The 23,899-nt window shown below is 51.0% G+C and overlaps 1 protein-coding gene across 1 annotated transcript; it reads left to right on the top strand.

The window, feature by feature from the left end:
* The first annotated feature begins 446 nt into the window (after positions 1-446).
* AQP9 (aquaporin 9) lies at positions 447-22,681 on the top strand. Its single transcript, XM_056865880.1, has 6 exons — positions 447-548; positions 11,475-11,601; positions 18,270-18,407; positions 19,335-19,453; positions 19,834-20,051; positions 22,522-22,681. Exons 1-6 carry the CDS (start codon positions 447-449, stop codon positions 22,679-22,681), a joined length of 864 nt encoding a protein of 287 aa, XP_056721858.1.
* Positions 22,682-23,899: the final 1,218 nt, after the last annotated feature.

Below are 23,899 nucleotides of genomic sequence, written 5' to 3' on the forward strand. Positions count from 1 at the left end.
CCAATGAGCGCACATCAGGCTTGGCAGCAGGGAGCTCACCGGAGAGGGCCTCCTTCTCCTGCCGCTTTTCGTCCCCCCTCCAGCTCTGTAGCAACCTAGCTGTCTGAGGGTGGTCAACAGGTGAGTGGAAGGGGGGGGAGTTTGCTGGCTCCCTGGCTTCCCAGTCCTCCCCCCCCTCTCTCTCTTGCGTCGGCTGCATATAAATAGAGGCGGCCAGCAGAGTGACGAGAAGGCAGCACGTGGTGGAAATTGGGAAGCGAGGTCTGGGAATGTGAAGTGGGCTCGGGAAAACCCGTCCTGCGGCCTGGTCAGATGATTGCCAGGGCCGCCTTGGGGCTCGCCAAACCTCCTCTTTCGACATTTTGGGAGGGGTGTCAAAGTTCAAGAGAAGCCAGAGAGGATTACAGAGCTGCCCTTTTGCTAGAACTGCCGAGCAAGAAGTCCAGATGGCCAAGAGGAGCGAGAAGAGCTGGAAGGACAGCTTCGCCTTGAAGAACCGTTTGGTGAAGGAAGCCCTCTCAGAGTTCCTGGGGACCTTCGTTATGATAGTAAGTGGAAGCAGATCCCCCCCTCTCCCTCCCTCCCTTCCAAGCAGCCGTGCATGGCGCTTCACTACTCCCTGCTTCAGCTCCTCTGCAGACACTGCTCAGAATGCATGCAGCCCTACAGGGCCCCTCCAAACTAGGCCAGGCAAAGGACGCAGGGCAGGCTGTCCCACGGCACACACAGGACTCCGCTGCACGCTCTCCAGCACCCCGAGAAAGTGTGCAAAGAAGAAAAAATCAGATCCAAACACGCCTCTGCCATTTACAGAACTTGTGAGCCGGGTCCCCTACGGCCAGCATTAGAACGAGCCATCTTAGGGCCAAACCACAAGCATTTTCCTTCCTAACGAGCAGCCACAGAGGACCCCAGTTCGGATCACGGGGATGGTACAAGGGAGAGGAGGCTGGCTCCATCCCCCAGGGCTGTTGCCTGAATGTGCTTCAGCTCACCCCACTGGGGCACCCACCGTCCAACTGGGGAAACGGCACAAAGTCGAGCGGAGAGATTTCCCAACCCAATCAAAGGTGTCAGCCCCCATGCCCGCTGTGCCGTTGCCCCAGCCTGGCCCCGGGGGCTGCACACGGCTGCTATTGGTGAGCGTCAGCTGCCCACAGGACTCTTTCCACTGGCTTTCGCTGGAAATATGTTTCAATGTGTACCTTGCCCCATGCCAGGGGGTTTCTTTGAGGTTGTACTCCTCCTATGAGGGAATAAGGAGGAGGTGGGCTAGCTGTTTTGGGTGGGCAGGGTCCCTAGCACACACGTTCCTGAGTGAATCCTTGCCTTCCCCTCCCCTCAGCCCACCCCTCACCGCTTGGGAAAGACCGAACCAGACAGCAAAGCACCAGAGTAACCATCAGATCGGCAGGATTCCAGCTCCTCCCAAAAGCTGGAAATGTCTCTGTTCTGATTTGGAGCATGTAGGATAGTTGTGAAGGGGCACAGTTTGGTCAGAACTCAGAAAGAAACGTTGGTGAATTTCGCAACCTGACTCACCAACAGCTCAGGTGCCTGAAAACCTGCCGAAGCACCTGAGGAACTGCTTGCCAGAGCCGTTGGTTCTAGAGAGGTGTTGAACAGTCCCCAGTGGGTTTATTCTGTCAGGAACCAAAGTGTGGGTCTGGGTGCTCCATCCAGCACACAGCCATTCCTGCCTTCTGCGACCAGAGATGAGGGCAAGTGAATCCCACAGATTGGGGAACTGAGGCCCAGAGGTTCAGTTCTGCCCCGGGCTTCTCCTTCCATGGAGGTTTTTAAGAAGAGGCTAGATGGCCATCTGTCAGCAATGCCAATTCTATGACCTTAGGCAGTTCATGAGAGGGAGGGCATCTTGGCCATCTTCTGGTCACTGGGTGTGTGTGTGTGTGGGAGGTAGTTGTGAATTTCCTGCATTGTGTAGGGGTTAGACTAGATGACCCTCGTGGTTCCTTCCAATTCTATGATTCTATGGGTCTTTGTGGCAATTGCATTTCTTGAGCGAAGCCTGATGAATTCAGGGACGGCCCGGCACAATCTGGTGCCAGCAACAAAGAACCACACGTGGATGGGAAGTGTGTATGTGGGGGGGGGGGGAGATCCATGAGGAACTTCTCCCTCAAAGCCTCATTGAAATGAAAGGGAGCTGCGGAAGAGAACAATTCATTGCATTGAGGCTTGTGCAGGAGATCTTCCCCACAGATGGGCCCTCAGGAAGCAGCGGTCCCTCTGCCACCCCCAAGGTGCCCCAAATCTGCCACCTGCCTGAAGCCAACACTTCTGTCTAGGGCAACCCCATGGACTAAAATAGAGTTCAGAGACAGTGATTTGAATGTGCCGACAGTTTGGATTATCTGGCCAACCTGAGCAGCCGAAGACAATTGTTATCTATTTTCCACATTAAAAAAGTACCAAGAATAGACAAGCAAAGCTTCAGGAAAGCACTAAAAGAGCCGAGAAACTGAGCTGCCCTCTGGTTCAAGTCATTATTACAGTCCACGGCCAGTATATAAATAAAGAAAACCTTAATTACAAAAGGAATAAAAGTAATATACAAAATCCCTTAATAAACACCGGATGTCCTAATGGATGCCAGCTAAAACTACACATGTCTGACTACAAATTGGCACTTGGACACTCTCCTGGTCAAATATTAAAAATTGCATCATTTCAGTGTCTGAAACCCTTCCCCCTCTTCAGTGTTGTCCCTTCCCACTTTTTTTAACGATTAGACCAGGGTGCAAAACTTGGCAACCAATCATGTCGTATGGTGGTTCTTATCTTACAGAAGCTATTCAAGCATAATTTTATTAGATCTTTCTAGCAACGGTCCGATAGAATAAGGTGCATTCAAAAAACGCGTGCTCTATCGATTTCTTTTCGTGGGCAGACGCATGATTTCTGTTCGTAAGGGATTTTCTTGAATCTTCCCTCCAGTAGTGCAGAGGGTAGGGTATTACTTCTAGCTAGTGTAAACACCCTCCTAGCCTTAGTAGATTCCAAAAAGAATAAATAAGCCGCCGGGGTTGCTATAAATCTGACATTATCAGGAGAGATAAATCCGGGAGCAGCCGTGATGTCCAGTTGTCTCTACATCAATCACCCTCTTTCAGCTCTTGTGGGCTCCTGCCCTAGGGCCAGGAGTGTTTGTGGTGTGAAGCCCAGTTTTTGTAGGAAGCTCCACACAGCCCTCTGCCAGCTAGATTGAAAATTATCTTGTAGTATTAGGGGGAATAAACCTTGGGGATTTAAGTTACCTGAGAGCCACTTGTAGATCGATAGAATGCGTATTTTGGCTTCAACTCTCAGCATTCCAGTTTCCAGTCTGGTCCAAGCATTTGGCACACATTTGGGGACCTGTAAGAGTGCCACCCCATAAACAAAGTCTGCCTAGGAAACGTCGGAATGTGACGTCACCCCATGGGTCAGGAATGACCCGGTGCTTGCACAGGGGACCTTTACCTTTAAGAGTGCCCTTAGAAACTTTGCCTGGACTCTCTCGAGAAGATTGAGAGATGAGGATGGTGAACCTAAGTATGACCCACAGACAAGTTGTGGTAACGTTTTGGCTTTGAATAGCTTGAGCACTGCAGGTATGGAAAAGCCCCCTTTGGGTCTATAGAATGTTAATATACCAGTTGCTGCTCTTGTCCCAACGGCTGCCGTCGTGGTATACGGCGCACCGTTTTCACGCCTGAGGCCATCAGCACCCCCCCAAAGGTATTTAAAATTTAAAATTAGAAACTTGTTCTAACTCGTTCCCCTGCAATTTCCAACATCTAATCTTTGGCCTTTTCCCAAAGGAGAGGATCTTAGTTTTTTGATATTGGGGCTAAAAGGCATCCCTGCCTTACACCTTTAAAAGTTCTAATGGATTCCGTTAAGTGCCCAATGCGGCTACACCTTACTCTCAGAGCGGTCTGCTCATGGATGGCTTGAATAAGAAACAATAAACTGAGGCAGCCCGTAGTTTTTCCCAGAGTCTCCCCCTAGGAACCGTGTCACAAGCCGCTTTTAGATCTATGAACGCTGCATGGAGTGATGCATTTCTCCCTGAGCCATTTTTTTCCCAATGAGATGCTGTAAAAGCAGGGAATGGTCTACTGTAGATCTACCTGCCCTGAATCCTGCTTGTTCTTCCGCCAATATGTTCTTTTTGTCCAGCCAGTCTACTAACTTCTCCAGTAGATGCTTAGTGTATAACTTGCTTATGATATTTAGCAAGCTGATTGGTCTATAATTTGAGCGGTCGTTCCTGTTACCCTTCTTAAAGAAGGGGGCGACTATAGCTGTACCCCAATCCGAAGAAGAAGAATTGGTTTTTATATGCTGACTTTCTCTACCACTTAAGGGAGACTCAAACCGGCTTACAATCACCTTCCCTTCCCCTCCCCACAACAGTCACCCTGTGAGGTAGGTGGGGCTGAAAGAGCTCTAACAGAGCTGTGACTTGCCCAAGGTCACGTAACTGGCTTTGTGTGTAGGAGTGGGGAAACAAATCCAGTTCACCAGATTAGCCTCCGCCACTCACGTGGAGGAGTTGGGAATTAAACCCGGTTCTCCAAATCAGACTGCACCGCTCCAATTTAACCATATTCTCCAAGTCAGATGTGTTTAGGATTGTTTCAGAACTATCATACATGGATTGGAAAAAGGAAACCCATCTGTCTGGCGGAAGGCAAGCTGACAAAGGGGAAGCAGCCTTGGTGTTTCCTTCAGTAACTAATTTCCAGAAGAGGGACTGATTTTCACTCTTTGCTTCCTCGATCAGATTGGCCCATACCTGTCTATTATATTATGTCTTGCGGAGTTGAATCAGGGCTTTGTACTCTTTCTTCTTAGTCAGGCTCTGCTGCAAGTTTATACGCAGAAATCAGGGCGTTTTTTGCCATAGCACAAGAGTGGTCAAACCACGGCTTGGGAACAGGTTTAGGATTCTTTTTCTATGTTACTGAACAGATTTAAGACCTTGAGCTAGGTCCTCGTACCTTTTCAGAGGATCATCTATATTTTGAGGGTTTTGAGCTACCTCTTGGTTGATTCTCAGTCTTTCGGCTGAGAGGAACTCCTTCACCCTCCTGTCTAATCTTGATGACCATTTCACCCTACAACCTGGATGTTGGGAAGCTAATACACCCAGAAGGTGTACGTTCTTGCAATTCTGGACTTCTCTGTCCAGCTGAAGGAGAAGTGGAAAATGGTCTCCCTCAAAGAAGGTAAACTCGCCCTTTGGTTCACACCCCTCATTTCTACATTTAATTTTCTAATAAATCACGCTGGAGCAGCTAGAGTAAAAGCAGATTTCCAGTAAGACATAGAGAAGCTCGACTAAAGGGTAGACGTGAAGGGCTGTCACAGAGAAGAGGGTGCTGTTTTCTGTTGCCCCAGAAGGTCGGACCAGAGCCAACGGGTTGAAATTAAATCAGAAGAGTTTCCGCCTAGACATTAGGAAGGATTTTCTAACAGTGAGAGCGGTTCCTCAGTGGAACAGGCTTCCTCGGGAATGGTAAGCTCTCCTTCCCTGGAGGTTTTTAAGCAGAGGCTAGATGGCCATCTGTCAGCAATGCTGATTCTAGGACCTTAGGGAGACCATGAGAGGGGAGGGCACCGTGGCCATCTTCTGGGCCTGGAGTAGGGGGGTCACTGGGTGTGTGTGGGGGGAAGGCAGTTGTGAATTTCCTGCATTGTGCAGGGGGTTGGACTAGATGACCCCGGTGGTCCCTTCCAATTCTCTCCCCTCTGGAATAACAGTGGGTCTCAGGTCAGTTCCGGAAATCTTTGTGTCCTCATCAGTGGGGCAGTCCCATCGCTTCCTTTGACCCTCTTATCAGCTGTTTTGCTGCATATGTGACCCACAATGACCCAGGCTGAGTCCAAGGTTAGGAAAGCAGAGGGGCCGCTGGGAACATGCTTGTGTCGTACAGCACTAACAAGTGAATAGGAGGGGGGTCAGCAGCAATGCCCCCCCTCAGAAGACCTGGGTCCTGGCAGCTGCCCCACTGCAGCCTATGCTGATGCCAGTCCTGGGCCGTGGGGCCTGCCTGCTGCCCAAACATGGTCAACACCTGGCAATTGGCAACCCTGGAGCAGGGTTGCCCTCCAGGGGCAGCTCCAAGCCCCTTCTGCAGGCCGGCAGGGCCAGACGCCAAGGGCTGCACGTGGGCATCCCTCAAGATTGAGCAGTGGGGGCTTTGGGGGGGGGAACAGCCTCGGGGTTTGCTGGAGGAGAACCTTGGGGAGGGGCTGCGGCTCAGTGGTAGAGCATCTGCTTGGCATGCAGAAGGTCCCAGGTTCTTGAAATAGGCTGGTGGTTTTATGAGATTAGAGGAGGAGGTGAGGGCCGTGAGGGGCTGGGTGGCTCAGTGGTAGAGCCTCTGCTTGGCATGCACAAGGTCCCAGGTTCAATCCCCAGCGGCATCTCCAGTTAAAGGGACTAGGCAGGTAGGTGATGTGAAAGGCCTCTGCCTGAGACCCTGGAGAGCCACTGCCAGTCTGAGCAGCAAGACTGACTTTGTTGGACCAAGGGGGGTCTGATTCGATAGAAGGCAGCTTCATGTGTTCATGTGTTCAACCAGAATGGGCATCCCTGGCTGTGGAAGTCAAAGGAGGCCTCCTTCCCTGAGATTTGGTTCCCTGGAAGAGGCTTTGCATATCATGTGAGGGGGAAGTCCTGAAGTGCCTGGTTGTCTTATAGAGTCCTGGCCTGTGGAAGGTGTGGATCAGAAGGCTTGGAAAGTTAATTAAGAGCAGATTGCCCACAGCCAATCTGGCGACACCCCTTTTTCTTGTAACAGAAGGGGGAGGAGAGTGCCCCGGGGGAGGAGAGACGGTGGGGGCTGGCTTTTTTCCTAGAAAGTGAAGGGTGAAGAGAGGAGACGGTGTTGCTCCCTCAGTTTCCGTTTAAAGAATCGATACATGTTGCTCAGTTCTAATTTCAGGAGCAGCTCAACTGAACACGGGGCTTCTGCTGAAAACGGCATCCCCAGGTCAAGCCCTGCCTCCTTTCTCCCGTTGCATATCAGATGGTTCATCTCGTTCCCCAATGGCATCCCAATAGGGTTGAGGGCGGGGTTTGTAGAGGGGAGGGACTTCAATGCTATAGAGTCCAATTGCCAAAATGGCCATCTTCTCCAGGGGAACCGATCTCTATCGGCTGGAGATCAGTTATAATAGCAGATCTCCTGCCACCACCTGGACGTTACACACCTATATACACAGCAGCACAAGACAACAAAACAAACTGGTCAAGCTATGCAACAAGTGCTATATTCTATGTGCAATGACAAAACATAAACACTTATTAATATATACAGTGATCTTATCTAAACAAATAGAACTATTTACAAAGGTTAATCTTTCTTCTTTAGAAGCATTATTCTTTTGGAATCATTGTCCATGTGTAATCCTTTCAAGGCTGTCAAGATTGAATATCTTGTTGTTGAAGTGCATACGTGGAGTCATATCCTGTTGGTTGCACTGTCAGTACAAGGTTGGGGTCTCACGAACTTCCCAGTCCGGGGCGTATTACAGGGGTCCGGATAGTCGCCCTGTTTCGACCCAAAGTCTTTTTCAGAACATGTTCAAGACAGTTAGTATGTCTGCTCTTCCGAAAACAAGAGCAGATTCTTGAACATGTTCTGAAGAAGACTTTGGGTCAAAACAGGGCGATAATCCGGACCCCTGTAATACACCCCGGACTGGGAAGTTCGTGTTTTGCTACCACCTGGAGGTTGGCAACCCTAGCCCCGATCAATGTGAGAATGTGCAGCCATCTCTCCCCCCTCCCGCCAACTATTTAACCCTTCTATTCCTGCTTCATTTCCCACATGCTAAACTAACAATAAATGTTTTTAAAGCCTTCATATAAAAAGGCCACACTGGTATTTTGAGTATTTGCGTTTCATTTTACATGGGCCATTTGAACCAGATCTTTATGAGCTTTAAAAGCTTTCAACGTATACATGTTGGCTGTCTCCTTATGAAATGGACATTAATATAACCTCGCCATAATCCCTTGTTCTGCCGTTGGAAAGGAAGCACTTGGGAAGAGGCGGCTTTGGCGGGGGCTTTTGCCCACGATTTTCGATTACTTAAATAGCCGTCTTTAATTCCAAGACCCCCCCCTTTTTATGATGCGTTGGGCCCGAGACCAAATGAAGGGAAATCCATTTGAACCTGAAAGGGTATTGACCGCATTCCTTGGAGACCTGCCGAATAATGGATATGACTCGTTTTATTACTGAAAATTTGATTACCTTGTAATACGCAGCAGGGAAACGATAAATATGTAACTAATGATCAAGGAAGAGCCACTTAGTTTTAAACAATTTATAGGGCTGTGTCGTCCAATCAATTGTTTCACGGGAGAGTTATATGCTCCACGTGCCGGGGAGGGGGGAGAAGCAGAAGATCATCACCTGTCACCCCATCCTGCCAAGGTGCCCGGGGCTTCCTTTGAGGGGACTGCTGGGAAATAGGCTCTTCTGTGACCCCCTGGGCCAAGGAGACATGGGGAGTGCTCCCACGGTCTGTGGCTCCCACGCTTGTCCTGCTGTTCTTTCAGATTGAACGGCAGGGGGCAGGAAGACTGCTATCCTCATGGGTTTGGAGGAAAGAACCAGAGGCCCTGCCGGGCAGCAACGTTTCTCTCCAGATCAAAAGAGATTCTGTCTAGACATTAGGAAGAACTTCCTGACAGTGAGAGCGGGTTCCTCAGTGGCTTCCTCGGGAGGTGGCGGGCTCTCCTTCCCTAGAGGTTTTTAAGCAGAGGCTAGGGGGCCACCTGTCAGCAATGCTGATTCTGTGACCTTAGGCAGATGATGAGAGGGAGGGCACCTTGGCCATCTTCTGGTCATTGGGGGTGTGGGGGTGGGGAGATAGTTGGGACTTTCCTGCATTGTGCAGGGGGTTGGACTAGATGACCCTGGTGGTCCCTTCCAGCTCTATGATTCTAAGATCAAGTGAGCCTGTGGCAAGTCTGGACTTTCCCCGTGATGGGAGCAAGGGACCAGGGGGTGTTCTTCACCCTCCTCCCTTCTGTGGTCGGGCATCCGTCCATTGCTCCCCATTGTGCAAGCACAAGCACAGAGGCCCCCACAGACAGGCCACACTGAGGCCACAGGCAATCCTCCTCCTTCCGCCTGACGCAGCTCCGGCTCCTCCGAGAGTTGGGCAAGAAGGGAGCGTCCCTTGCCTCCCTTCTCCCGTTCGTCCTGTGGTTTCCATTTTACAAAGAGGGAACTGAGGCCAAGGGGCACCCACCCTGGCCGGGCCACCCAGCGAGGGAGTGTTGTTTCTAGAGCCCAGGGCCCGGGTGTCTGAGAGAACCCTATTTATCCTGGAAAGCCATATTTATATATCTTGGAAAGACTAATACACACATCCTGACAACAGGAGAAAGGAAGAGCCCCTGAGCTTTACTCTCCCCTCCGCGAGGGATGCTGATAAAGCCCAGCCACTTTCCTGGGAACGAAAGGCAGGGCCGGTCCAGGAGGGCCTTTGTTTTCCTTCCTGTGATGTCCGCCCGGTTGTAGACAAAAACAAGGATCCGATATCGATGAGGCAAGGCTTTCTGGCAGAGGGAGCGGAGGTGGCCGGGACGGGCTCTGCCAAACTAAGCTTTCCTCTAATGACTACCATGACTAAGGGGTGGGGAGGCGGGGGGAGCCCACCGCAGACAGCATCTCCCCACCTACCGCAGCCGAAAAGATGCTGAGGGCAGCGCAGAACTCTCATTTATACCCCACCTTTCTCCCCAATGGGGACCTCTCCTCCATTTTATCTTCACAACAACCCTGAGAGGTAGGTTAGGTGGAGTGTGTGCAACTGGCCCAAGGTGACCCAGCAGGCTTCCGTGGCAGAGCGGGGATTCAAACCCCTTGTCCAATACTGTAACAACTACATCATTCTGGTGTGTTGTGTGTTGGGTTGCCAGGTCCCTCTTCGCCACCGGTGGGAGATTTTTGGGGTGGAGCCTGAGGAGGGCGGGGTTTGGGGAGGGACTTCAATGCCATAGAGTCCAATTGCCCAAGCGGCCATTGTCTCCGGGGGAACTGATCTCTATCGACTGGAGATCAGTTATAATAGCAGGAGGTCTCCAGCTAGTAGCTGGAGGGTGGCAACCCCAGTGGTGTGCTCTCCTTATTTGAACCAGAGCAGAGGCTGCCCAAGAGGCAGAGCTGTGCAACCCCCCACCCCTCCACCTCAGCTGCATTCATTCCCTGCACAAAACCCCGGGTCGCACCTGACGGAACTGCTCGGATGGCACACCTAGACACGCCTCTGCCTCCAGCAGCCTCCTGTTCAACTTGTGTAACCCGGCCCCCGCCCAGGATGTGTTTCAGCCTGATCCCCCAGCAACCTGGCCGGGATTCTCCCTGTCTCCAACCGTTCGTTATGCAACACAGTAAAACACACAACCTCGGGCTCTGCGTGGCCACGGGGCGTAGCCTGCCAGCGTTAGGTCAGGTCCGAATAGGGTTGCCAGGTCCCTTCCTCTTTGCCACCGGCGGGAGATTTTTGGGCTGGAGCCTGAGGAGGGGTTTGGGGAGGGGAGGGACTTCAATGTAGGTTTGCCAACTTCCAGGTAATAGCTGGAGATCTCCTGCTATTACAACTGATCTCCTGCCAATAGAGATCAGCTTACCTGGAGAAAAGGGCCGCTTTGGCAATTGGACTCTATGGTAATGAGGTCCCTCCCCAAACCCCTCCCTCTTCAGGCTCTGCCCCCAAAACCTCCCACCAGTGGAGAAGAGGGACCTGGCAAGCCTACTTCAATGCCATAGAGCCCAATGGCCAAAGTGGCCATTTTCTCCAGGTGAGCTGATCTCTATCGGCTGGAGATCAGTTGTAATAGCAGGAGATCTCCAGCTATTACCTGGAGGTTGGCAACCCTAGGTCCGAAGGCTCCCTGTTTGACCCGGCTGAGGTGGTCTGTCTAAATGGGCCCCTGTCCTCCAATTATATCGGGTGCAATCCCCCAACAAGTTCTCCCACACAAGTAGGGTTGCCAGGTCCCTCTTCGCCACTGGTGGGAGTTTTGGGGGGCAGAGCCTGAGGAGGGCGGGGTTTGGGGAGGGGCTTCAATGCCATAGAGTCCAATGGCCAAGACACCCATTTTCTCCAGGCGAGCTGATCTCTATTGGCTGGAGATCCGTTGTAATAGCAGGAGATCTTCTGCTATTACCTGGAGGTTGGCAACCCTACGTACAAGCCCCACTGAAATGAACAGGAGTTGTGCAAAGGACCAGTAAAAAGGGCCCAGTGAGATTCAAACCGGGCCTTCTGTCCCAGCACTTCCCACCCACCTTGTGCCCCATGGCAAGGGGCAGCCTAAAAGCCAGGCAGGCTCTGGGGGCCTGGGCAGCCCGCCCTGTCCTGTTTGGGCCGCTTGGCCTTGCCGATGCTCCACTGGGGCTGCTCTCAGCAAGCTTCTCTCCCCCCCCTCCCCGCAGACCCTGGGATGCGGCTGTGTGGCCCAGTCGGTACTGAGCGGAGGAGCGTTGGGAGGGGCACAGGCGATCTCCGTGGGCTTCGCCATGGCCGTCACCATCGCCATCTACGTCGCAGGAGGCGTTTCCGGTAAGCCCACCTTTTTGCCTCGGGGCTGTTTTTTTTTTTGTTTTTTTTAACCAGTTCTGCTTCTGGTTGGGTTTGAGGTGGCCGTTTCCAAGTAGTCTGTATGCTGACTTCTCTTCTGCTCAGTGTAGATTCGTGTTTGGGGATATCACAGTGGATTAGTGGATTGGTTGTTATTAGGGATGCATGTGTCTTCCCACCCACCCCTGTGGTCAATTGGCCGAACAAATGCCCTAAATAAACAAACAGCAGCCTGCATTTAGCAAGGCTGAAACAATGGGGGAGGCAGTTGTGAATTTCCTGCAATGTGCAGGCGGTTGGACTAGATGACCCTGGTGGTTCCTTCCAACTCTGTGATTCTATGATTCTATAATTAGTCAATTTAAAATATTGCTTAAAAACCCTCTGATGGATTACAAACTTGCCCCCGCACTAACTGGGCAGCGATGTTTTTTCAATTGTTGATTACTTTTATCGTAAGCACCCATACGTTGTGGGGTGGTAGGGTCTTAGAAGAGACATTATTTCCTCTTTCTCAGGAGGGAAAGCTTCTTCTGGGAGGAGGGCCAGCCACCAAGAATGCCTCGGTCCCCAGAACAATTTGGGATTTGCTGTTTTAGTTTTGTATTTAGTCAGGGATGTGCTTAGATATTATGGTAAGGGGCCTTAAACCCCAAGGAAAGGCAGGATATAAATATTTTAATAAATAAATAAATGAACCATTGTGGTGTAGCGGTTAAGACTGCTGGACTAGGATCTGGGAGACCTGGGTTCAAATCTCTACTCGTGCCATGGGAATTCGCTGGGTGACCCTGGGCCAGTCGCATCCCCACGGCATAACCTGCCTCACAGGGCAGCGGTGAGGAGAAAATGGAGGAGGGAAGAAATTATGTGAACCACTTTGGTGGGGCATAAATGAATTAAATAAACAAGATGTATAAAAAGATCCCTTTATGCATGAGCAAATCTATGCACACCTAACTCAACTGATCCATCAGGTAAAATCCATACAGTTAATTTGCGGCAGGCTCTTTCACTAGAGGGCAGCTCGAGTATTTTTTGAATTCTTGTTTTGGAATGTTAGAAGGACATTTGAAGTTGAGACTTCTTCAAAAAGGCTTCTGTCCCCTGCTTGCAACTGTCGGTGGCGAGCAGCACCAAAGGGTCCAGTGGCAGACCCCGGGCCCATTAAGTTAGCAGCTGATCCCAAAGTAGCGTGAACCGCAACTAGTTGGGAGGACAGGACCTGGGTTCAAAACGATTGCTGATAATTTGGAGAACCCGCCCCTGAACTGAAAAAACGAACCTTAACAAACACAATCTGGGGAAACAAATGCACAAGAACAAAAACTTGACCACAGTTGGATAAACAGTAACAATAAGCCAAGAAAGATGCTGGAATCGCACCAGGTGACTCACTGAAAAGAAATCTGCCAGAAATCTGATCTTGTAGAAAACCCTGGAAACACGATTCCAGGAGGCATTCAGAAAAAAGAACCCAGCCCAAGGAAGAGGAGGACACCACTGAGGTCAACCCATCCTTGGCCTCGGTCCCAGTCACCAAGCTGGAGAGAACTCAGAAGAAGGGTCAGCGGCCCAGGAAGCAAGACCAAAAGGAGCAAGAAAAGCAAGTGATTAAAATTCAGTTGATACCCTTGGATTAAAAAAAGTTAAGCAACAGCCTGGATCACGCGTGTCGACCGGAGAAATTCACCTCTGGCTCCGGTTTGGGCTCTCAGCCTCTGGGGATTTTGCATCCTCTATTTTGCAGTTCTGGGCCAAACGACACACCCTGCAGGGGAAATCTGATCATCACACTCCCAGAGTTTTCAGTTTAAAAATTGGGGGGGGGGGAGAGGGTAGTGGAGAACCAGGCCAAGGCTATGAGGTTGGCAGGAAACAGCTGTCCCCCTTTCCTCTGCACCGGCACACCAAAAGAAATGCTCCCTCAATCTATTATAAGGAGAGACGAAAGGCAGCCACGCTCTTGCTCCACTCACTCTGTTTATGCCCTGGAACACCATCTCAGAATTAACCCCCTTCCACTCATGATGTGGCTGTCTGATCTAGGGCTGCCAACCTCCAGGTACTTGTAACCAAAAAAACCACAGAAACACAATTCAATATTGCATAACCATTCCGTATTAAAAAAATATACACAATCAAACACCAATCTATTTCCACTACAGTGGAACCAACACACCAACCATGGAGCATACAGTTACTCCTTATCCTATGTAACAATTCACAATTTGTATTTTGGTCACGTCATGAGACGACAAGAGTCACTGGAAAAGACAGTCATGCTAGGAAAAGTTGAGGACAGCAGGAAAAGAGGAAGACCCAACAAGAGATGGATGGACTCAATAAAGGAAGCCACAGCCCTCAATTTGCAAGATCTGAGCAAGGCTGTCAAAGATAGGCCATTTTGGAGGACTTTGATTCATAGGGACGCCATGAGTCAGAAGCGACTTGACAGCACTTAACGCACAAGCAATTCATAGGTAAGTATTACAATAGTGTAACTACAAGTGCTATTTAGTATACAAAAATGTTATTTTTGGAGCATACAGTTACTCCATATCCTATGTAACAATTCACAGGTAAGTAGCAATTCATAGGTAAGTATTGTAATAGTGTAACTACAAGTTCTATTTAATATACAAAAATATTATTTTTGAAGAATTATTATACAAAAATACCAGTTGGTATTATTCTTTTGTGTCATATAATTCAGCACATATATAATTCTTCACTCTCCCCATGGGTAGAACATTTACATTTTCTTCTGCCTTACAGGGGCTAGACAGATTTCCTAAGGGGAACCCACAACTCAGAGGAAATCTGTCTAGCCCCTGTAAGGCAGAAGAAAACGTAAATGTTCTACCCATGGGGAGAGTGAAGAATTATATATGTGCTAAATTATATGACACAAAAGAATAATACCAACTGGAGATAAAGGTGTCAGAGGAGGAACTGAAGAAGAACAGAAAAGATCGTCTTCCTCTTCTACCTGACATCTGGAAAAGACAATGAACAGATTCAAATTAATATTTTTGTATACTACGGTAAATAGAACTTGTAGTTACACTATTGTAATACTTACCTATGAATTGCTACTTACCTGTGAATTGTTACATAGGATATGGAGTAACTGTATACTCCATGGTTGGTGTGTTGGTTCCACTGTAGTGGAAATAGACTGGTGTTTGATTGTGTATATTTTTTGAATGGTTATGCAATATTGAATTGTGTTTCTGTGGTTTTTTTGGTTACAACTATTGTGTACACAGAAGTGTCTGTATTTGTTAATTAACCTCCAGGTACTAGCAGGAGATCGCCTGCTATTACAACCGATCTCCAGCCGTTAGAGATCAGGTCCCCTGGAGAAAAGGGCCGCTTTGGCAATTGGACTCTAGGGCATTGAAGTCCCTCCCCTCCCCAAACCCTGCCCTCCTCAGGTTCCACCCCCAAAACCTCCCGCCGGTTGTTAAGAGGGACCTGGCAACCCTAGTGTGACCCCCTCTGGGTCCCTCCCCCTATGACTGATCCCTTTGGTGATCTGACTGGTGGCCCATCGTGGAACTTATCACGTGGCCCTCAGGTGAGGCATTTCCAAGGCAGGTGCCTCCTCCTCCTCCACACACACACAAACACTCCTGCTATTACAGTGGATCTAGGGTTGCCAGCTCCCTCTTTGCCACCAGCGGGAGGTTTTTGGGGCGGAGCCTGAAGGCGGGGTTAGGGGAGGGGAGGGACTTCAATGCCATAGAGTCCAATTGCCAAAGCGGCCATTTTCTCCAGGGGAACTGATCTCTATCGGCTGGAGATCAGTTGTAATAGCAGGAGATCTCCAGCTAGTACCTGGAGGTTGGCAAGCCAACGCTAAGCCAAGCCAACGCTTTCCTGGGCTCTGGAGTTGCCAGCGGAGGCCCCCGTGCTGCACGCCTGTTTTCTCCAAGGGATCTCCAGCACCACGAAGTGCTGCTTAGGGACTGAGGAAGGCCTGGCCTCCACATGAATCTATCCCCCCCCCAAGCCATCTCAGCGCCTTCTGGCCCCAGGCAGTCCATATTTCCAATTGCTGACAGAGGAGAAAATTGTTCATTTGATTCAAAGCCAGAAAAAAGGGAGGGTCTTTTTTTTTAGGAGCCGTGCTGCCAGCGGCCAGCAATTCTGCAGAGACAGTCCTGGGAGCAGGCGGGCCGGGCTTTGCTCTCTGCTGGGCATCGGAGGTCACACCACGTCGGACGCGGCACAATGCTGGTCTTTATCCCGCTTGCCTTATCTGTGTTTGCTCGCTCGCCAGAGATCAGAGATGCTCCGGTTCCCGAGATAACACCCTGACCCCCGGCGCGAGTCAACAGAGAAAGCGCACAGACGGGGCCCTTTCTTCGCAGACAAAGGTCTGTGCTTATCGGAAGCTTTTTATCCAAGGCAGCCTCAGCCGGCCTTCAAGAGAAGCCCTGCCTGCAAATCCCGTCATCCCAATAAATGCACTTGAAGCAAACCGAAGACCTGCTTGTCTGGCATTGTGAGCAAAACCAGCTCTTCCATTGATTCGTTGAGATATTTCTAGCCCATTTTGCTCTCCCATGGGGACCCAAAGCAGCCCACCATATTGCTCTCCCTTCCTCCATTTTTTCCTCACAACAACCCTGTGAGGGGGGTGAAGCTGAGTGTGTGTGTGACCGGCCCAAGGTCACTCAGCGAGCCTGCACCACACGAGTGGGGATTCAAACTTGGTTTTTGTCCAGCAGCACTTCAGAGACCGACAATAATTTCGGGGTATGAGCTTTCCACAGTCAAAGCTCCATTTATCAGATACTCCTCAAAAGCTCATACTCGGAAAATCTTGTTGGTCTCTAAGGCACTCCTGGACAGGAGGCTGAAGTTGGTTCAGGAGGCTGAAGTTGGTTCCAGTTCCCAGTTCGTTCCCTATTCCCAGTTCCTTATTCACATTTCCTAGTTCCTGAATGATATTGAGGTCAATTTAAAAGCTCTGAGCCCCCAAATAAGGATTGGACCCCTTAGCCTCCTCTCCTGGACTTGAATCTATCTCTTCTACTGCAGACCGACACGGCTCCCCTCGGAAACTGGCCTTGGCACGCCCCACACTGGCTCTTCACCCCTTCCAGGATGCCTTTGGGGCAGAGAGCCGGGTCTTCACAGCTGGCTGGCTGACCCAATTGTAGAGAATCCAGCCTTTCCCAGGCTGTACCATTTTGGTGGGGGTGGTGCTGGACTGCTGTTCTACTCTTGAACACATGAAGCTGCCTTATACTGAGTCAGACCCTGGGTCCATCGAAGTCAGTATTGTCTACTCAGACCGGCAGCGGCTCTCCAGGGTTTCAGGCAAGGGTCTTTCCTATCACCTACTTGCCTGGTCCCTTTAACTGGAGAGGCCGGGGATTGAACCTGGGGCCTTCTGCATGCCAAGCAGATGCTCTACCACTGAGCCATAACACTTCACATGAAGCTGCCTTCTACTGAATCAGACCCTCGGTCCACCAAAGTCAGTATTGTCTACTCAGACCGGCAGTGGCTCTCCAGGGTCTCAGGCGGAGGTCTTTCACATCACCTACTTGCCTAGTGCCTTTCACTGGAGATGCCAGGGATTGAACCTGGGGCCTTCTGCATGTCAAGCAGAGGCTCTACCAATGAGCCACAGCCCCTCCCCACTCTGCATGCTGGGTGTCAAAAATTATCAGGCTGAGAAAACATTTTGGTCTGTTCTTTCCCCTCACCCGTTCATTTGTTTGCAGGGAGGAGGGGATGTGACCCACTGGAGAACATTTGAGCAGCGCCCTTACAAGCCTGGATTGCCACCTGAGATAACACCCTGACCCTCACTGAGCACGCAACCTGGGCCAGGAGTCCCAAAACGATACACGGGGCTCTCTGTGACCAAAGTCGCTTGCATGGTTCTTGCCCCAGATGAGGAGCTCTGTCCAGTTCCCATGCTTGCATGTTCCTACAGAGACAGGTCCACCCCAAAAAGTTGTCATGGGGCTTATTTGGTCCCACTGAATGAAGTGGCATCTCCCCTATCCACCCCGCAAGAGTGGCTGTACACCTGGTTCCACAGGCCCTGGTCATTCATCCTCTAGTCTACCACAAGGGGGGGCTGAATGGGAGGCTTGCCCCCACCTGCAAATCCCAAAGTTGACATAGAATCATAGAGTTGGAAGGGACCACCAGGGTCATCTAGCCCAACCCCCCTGTACAATGCAGGGATTTCACAACTACCTCTCCCCCCACACCCTCAGTGACCCCCCTACTCCATGCCCAGAAGACAGCCAAAGTGTCCTCCCCTCTCATCATCTGCCTAAGGTCATAGAATCAGCATTGCTGACAGATGGCCATCTAGCCTCTGCTTAAAAACCTCCAGGGAAGGAGCACTTCATGTGCCCAAACAGAGAACTGCATCACAGTTGCTGGGGTGGGGACTTTGTATGCACCATGTGGGACTCAGAGGCAACCACACACGCCCGGCTCCTCTGACGGTCCACCTCCTGAGCCATGTGCCTGAGGAAATGAGCTGTGACTCATGAAAGCGCAATCTAGAATAAATGTTGTTCACTTTTAAAGTGTTGCTGGACTTTTGTTTTGCTACGACGGACTAATGTGTCTCCCTCTTTGCTTCCCACCTCCTGGGCGCTCTTTTCCAGGTGGCCACATCAACCCAGCCGTTTCCTTTGCCATGTGCATAACAGGGAAGATGCCCTGGGCCAAGTTACCCATCTACATATTCATGCAGTTTCTTGGAGCGTTCTTCGGAGCTGCCACCGTCTATGGGGTCAACTATGGTGAGTGGAAGGAACACGTTTCTGCCTGGGGAACTGCAGAGCAAATCCAGTCTTCAGTGCCGACACTGGGAAATCTTGCTCCAACGAGGGCTGAAAGACACTTCATTCCGGTGGGGCTTCTGCGCAAGAAGTTCTCGCTGGATCATGCCCCTTTGGAAGTGGCCAACATGAAATGGGGAAAAAACACTTGGGATATGGGGGAGATGGAGCCCATCTCCCAAACATCACTGTGCTTTTAAAAGGGGTTCCTTCTTTAAGAAGAGACACATGTTCAGACAGATCACCTGAATGTTCCTTTCATGTGTGGGTGTGGGAGGGGAAGCAATGCAACCCACTGAGCCAGCATTCAGTCTGCTGACACACACACATGCACACATTCTTTCTCTTGCAAAGCTGGGGGAAGCCCGGCCGAGGGACACACTGGAAAGCTCTCCTTTTCTGCTCTGTCTTCTCCGAGAAGGTCTTTGCCCAGGGGTGGGTAAGAGAGAGAGTGCACAGTTCACCAGTGGGGGGACATGGCCAGTTTCTAGTGGCCCACCCCATATCTGTAGGTTGCTGGGATTCTGGCCAGGCATGCCAGAGATACACACCTTGGTCTGATCCTGCATGGTACTTCTCCTGTTCTGATGCAGGATCACTGAGTGCCAATCAAGGCACTGATCCCTCTGCTGTGAAATCCTACATGTGTTTTTGCATAGTGGGAACACTTTGGTGGGCCGTGGAAATTCTAGCCAGAAAAGGCCCAAGGCCCCCACCTGGCCTTAGGCAAGCCAGCCTCAATCCCCCATCTTCCAATTGGCAATATGAGCATCATCTCACTAAACGACCGTGCAGGGTTGCTTGTAAGGCTTGCTGTGAGTCTGCATGAAATGCCTCGCAATGTGCATGTGCTGATTAATTCTGAGTGCAACGACCGCCGCTCCCTAGATGCACTGATGGCCTACACCGGGGGGAATTTCACCGTCACGGGGCCAACTCGCACCGCCCATGTCTTTGCAACGTACCCAGAGGAATACCTGTCAGTGACCAATGGATTTGCCGATCAGGTAGGCAGCAACGAATGAGGTGGGCAGCTTGAGCTGCCAGGGAACCGTGGTCAGGCTTTCTAACCATCAGCGCCTCTTCCTGGAAGGATGGCAAGCAAGCATTGGAGCGCCAGGCTCTGGGAGGGCGGAGGCATTCCTGGGTGGCCAGACGTGGGCTGTGCATGCTCTAGGCCCCATTTGGACTTGGCAGGGGTTCAGTTAGAGCTCTCTCAGCCCCACCTACCTCACAGGGTGTCTGTTGTGGGGAGGGGAAGGGAAAGTGACTGTAAGCCGGTTTGAGTCTCTCTTAGGTGGTAGAGAAAGTCGGCATATAAAAGTCAACTCTTCTTCTTCCTCTGGAGCACAGCAGTGCCTGAGCCTGTCCCCTTCCCACTCCACAGGTGATCTCGACCGCATTTCTCCTCCTGGGCGTCTTTGCGATCTTTGATGCAGGCAACCTGGGCGTCCCAAAGGGGCTGGAACCCATCGCCGTGGGGCTGCTGATCATCTTGCTGACCTCTTCCATGGCCATGAACAGCGGCTGCGCCATGAACCCGGCCAGGGACCTCAGCCCGCGCCTCTTCACATTCCTGGCCGGATGGGGGCCAGAGGTCTTCACGTAAGTGGGATCCGGTTCTGCTCCAAGAATTTCCAGAGCCCTCTGGGCTCAAAAGCATCTTTGATGCATGTGGCCAAACTGCCTAGGGGCAAACCTATCAGGAGAGATCCTTTTGCCACACAGCTAGATTTGAGTCCAGTAGCACCTCTGAGACCAACAAGATTTTCAGGCTATTAGCTTTCAAGAGTCAGAGCTCCCTTCATCCAAAACCATTTTGCCACACAAACACACATACGCATCTGGGTAGACAATACTGACTTCGATGGACCCAGGGTCTGATTCAGTATAAGGCAGCTTCATATGTTCACGTGTGTTCATGTGTTCATGCGAGCCAGTGAGCCACAGCTTCAGCCCCTTAGCCCTGCTGGAACAGGGAGCTTCTGCCTCTGGTGTGCGGTTTTCCAGACAGCTTTGCCAGGGACAAAGTGGCTTCCACACTGGTTGCTTAATAACTTTTGCTCTCTGGTTGCTTGTTTATTTATGTAGAGCGTTTCTGTGCGCGTCCTCTTTCACAGTCCTGCATGAGGCAGCTTGCAGTTGAAAAACACAGTATTACAAAACAAACCCTGACAAAAACATATGACTTTGAATGAGAAGAGATTTCCCCCAACCTCTTCAGATCTTCCCCAGTGGGTCCCCCACCATGGTTTGGAGACACATCTGGAGGTAATACAGCGAAGAGCCTGGAAGAGAGAGTGCTCAGGACCCCAGGAGATACAAGAATATGAAGCAATAACTTGGAAACATTGCGGCATGCTTTCAGTTTTTAAAGTGCACATGCATTATATTGCTATATATTTTACAACAGCCCTGAAAGGCAGACCAGTACAATCCTCCCCATATGGCAGATGGAGTGGGGGGGGGGGTCTTGCCCGAATGCACCTGGGGAGATAGTTTGGAATTTCCTGCATTGTGCAGGGGGTTGGACTAGATGACCCTGTTGGCCCCTTCCAACTCTATGATTCTGATTGATTCTATGAGATTATAGCAGGGGTGACATTTGAATCAGGGACCTCATTCTTTTAGCCCCTAAACCGATGATGCTCCTTTGGGTTAGTGCCAAATAGAGCATGGCTAGCCCTCGGAGTCTTCCATAGGATTGCCAACGTCAGGTTAGGAAATTCCTGGAGATTTGGGGGCGTCGATCCTGGGGGAGGGGGGTTGGGTTGAGGGGGCTCAGCAGGGATGTGATGCCAATCAAGCCCACCCACCAGGGCTGCTATTTTCTGGGTTTCAGTTGTAAGTCTGGCAGAATCTCCAGGCCACACCTTGAGGTTGGTAACCCTAGCCTCTAAGGTCTAACCCCCTCCTCCTGGCTGCCGGTTGCCAGAATTAACCAAGAAAGGGGGGGATTTCAGTGACTCCTTGGTGTTGCAAGGGTGACATCTGGTGGACAAGGACTGGTAGTGCTTCCTGGAAAATGTCCTTAAAATAAGAACTTGTCCCTCCCTCGAGCTTGCTTACTTTAAAAAATAATAATTCTTATATCTTGTAATCACCGTTGAATGCCCCCACTGGGATAGAAAAACAGCAACTTCTTTTTAAAAACAAATACATGTGAAACGCACTATCCAAAGCTTTTTTGCCCATTGCAGCAAAATAAAACAGGCCCCTGAATAGGGTTGCCAACCTCCAGGTACTATCTGGAGATCTCCTGCTATTACAGTGGATCTAGGGCTGCCAGGTCCCTCTTTGCCACGGGTGGGAGGTTTTTGGGGTGGAGCATGAGGAGGGCGGGGTTTGGGGAGGGGAGGGACATCAATCCCATAGAATCCAATGGCCAAAGCATTCATTTTCTCCAGGGGAACTGATCTCTATTGGCTGGAGATCAGTTGTAATAGCAGGAGATCTCCAGCTAGTACCTGGAGGTTACAACCCACAATAATTACTTAGCTGTACTAGTTTATGTTATTCAAAAAAACACAGCTGTATGGCTTATATTTTCTTTCTCAAACTTACTAATAAGGTTACCTTATTTTGGGTAACAACAATAAGCTCTTCAATAGTAGTAAGTTTGAGAAAGAAAATAGAAGCCATACAGCTGTGTTTTTTTTTGAGTACCTGGAGGTTGGCAACCCTAAATGGATCTCCAGCCGATAGAGATCAGTTCCCCTGGAGAAAACGGCCGCTTTAGCCACTGGACTCTATGGCATTGAAGTCCCACCCACCCCAAACCCCGCCCTCTTCAGGCTCCACCCCCAAAACCTCCCACCGGTGGCAAAGAGGGTCCTGGCAACCCTACCCCTGAAAGACAAACCAACCAACCCAATTCCATCAATCAAATGAGCAGGAGTGGAGCAACACCAAACCATCTCCAACCCGGGAGGCAGCTGTGTGAGGCACAAGAAGTAGACCCAGTTAACAGCTGGGGAGGGTGGCACCGCTGGAGCGGGCAGCACCAAGAGGCGGTGAGGAAACACAGACAATGGCACCATGCTGATCCCTCTTTCTCTCTGCCTCTTTTTCTCAGGGCTGGCAACCACTGGTGGTGGGTCCCGATCCTGGGCCCCATGGTCGGGGCCGGTTTTGGGGCCGCTGTCTACATGCTGTTTATCGAACTGCACCACACTCACCCTCCACCACCTCAGAGCAACGCTACCCGCGACAAATATGAACTCACCAGCATGTAGGCTGGCTCCCCCCGGGTCTGCCCCTCGCTCATTCTGGAACGGCATCCTGCGCCAAGCTCTACTCCTTCTCAGTTCCCGCTTCACTACGAGGATTTCTCACATTAACTCCAGCACTCGACCACGTGAAGTTTGCAGCATTCACGTGTGCCCATTTCCCAGGCTATGTCACTGACGTGCCCACACCGATAAAGCACCACACACTTGTTTTATACAATTGCGCTGGGCCCTCTTTTTGTGCCACGTTTTGCCAATCCATGCTCGTCCATCACTGAAACCCCACACACAAGGAGCAGGCCTAGACTGCTTTTTTAATGTGCGTGTTGCTAATGGGGAGAGGGGACGGGCAGGGAGGGACTGCCAACCACAGACGCACGGAGCTCTGAACCAATCTTGGAAATAAGCAGAATGCAGGTTTATCTGAGACAAGCCAGGGAGAACGGTTTGACTCCTGAATTGCAAAAACCAGGTTCGTTTGGGGTCAACATGGCTGAGCCAGCAGCAAATTAGGTCCCGTCCGTTCGCGAGGATTTGATCCTGGGTGAAACACGGAAGAAACTGGGCTAAGGGACCATGCGTTTTAGACCTGGGTCTTAAACCAGACTAGGTCATGTACAGCCTCAATATCCTGAAGAAATTTGCTGAAGGAGTATTTCACAAGCATCTCTGCCTACGTGGAGGAAGCTTTGGGTAGGCTGCCTGCCCCCATAACACCACTGGGAGGCAGCTGGGCAACATGATGCTCGGACCACCCCCTGCCTCACGCTCTCCTCTGAGCATTTGAAGGGTGAGAGGACCCACGCCCCTCCTCTGGCTCGCCCCCCCCCCCCATGGCTGTTTGTTGACGGCTCCCAGGGAGAGGCTGAGCAGGGTTGCCAGGGCATCTGGCACAAACACCCGGGCAGAGCTGGGGAAGGAAGGCCGCTCTGGGTGTCCCTCACCGTTTCCCTGTCCTGGTGAGTGACCACCTGCCTGCTCTCCACAGCCTCAACCTGCAGCTCTCGCACATGCGGGGACAGGCCTTCTTCCCCCACTAAACTCAACCACCCTCCCAAGCAGGCCTCGAGTCGGTTTGTGGCTTCAGCGCTGCTACGGGGTGGGCATTTAAACCAGACCAGCAGCAACCAAACAGGATGGGGGAGGAGGGTCCAGAGGGCAGGAAGGGGCCAGTATGGGAAGCAGGGGGGCAATCCTGGTGGGAAGGTCTGCAAGGAGGTGGGC

The sequence above is a fragment of the Euleptes europaea genome, chromosome 20 (assembly GCF_029931775.1).
Source record: "Euleptes europaea isolate rEulEur1 chromosome 20, rEulEur1.hap1, whole genome shotgun sequence".
NCBI classification, from domain to species: Eukaryota; Metazoa; Chordata; class Lepidosauria; order Squamata; family Sphaerodactylidae; genus Euleptes; species Euleptes europaea.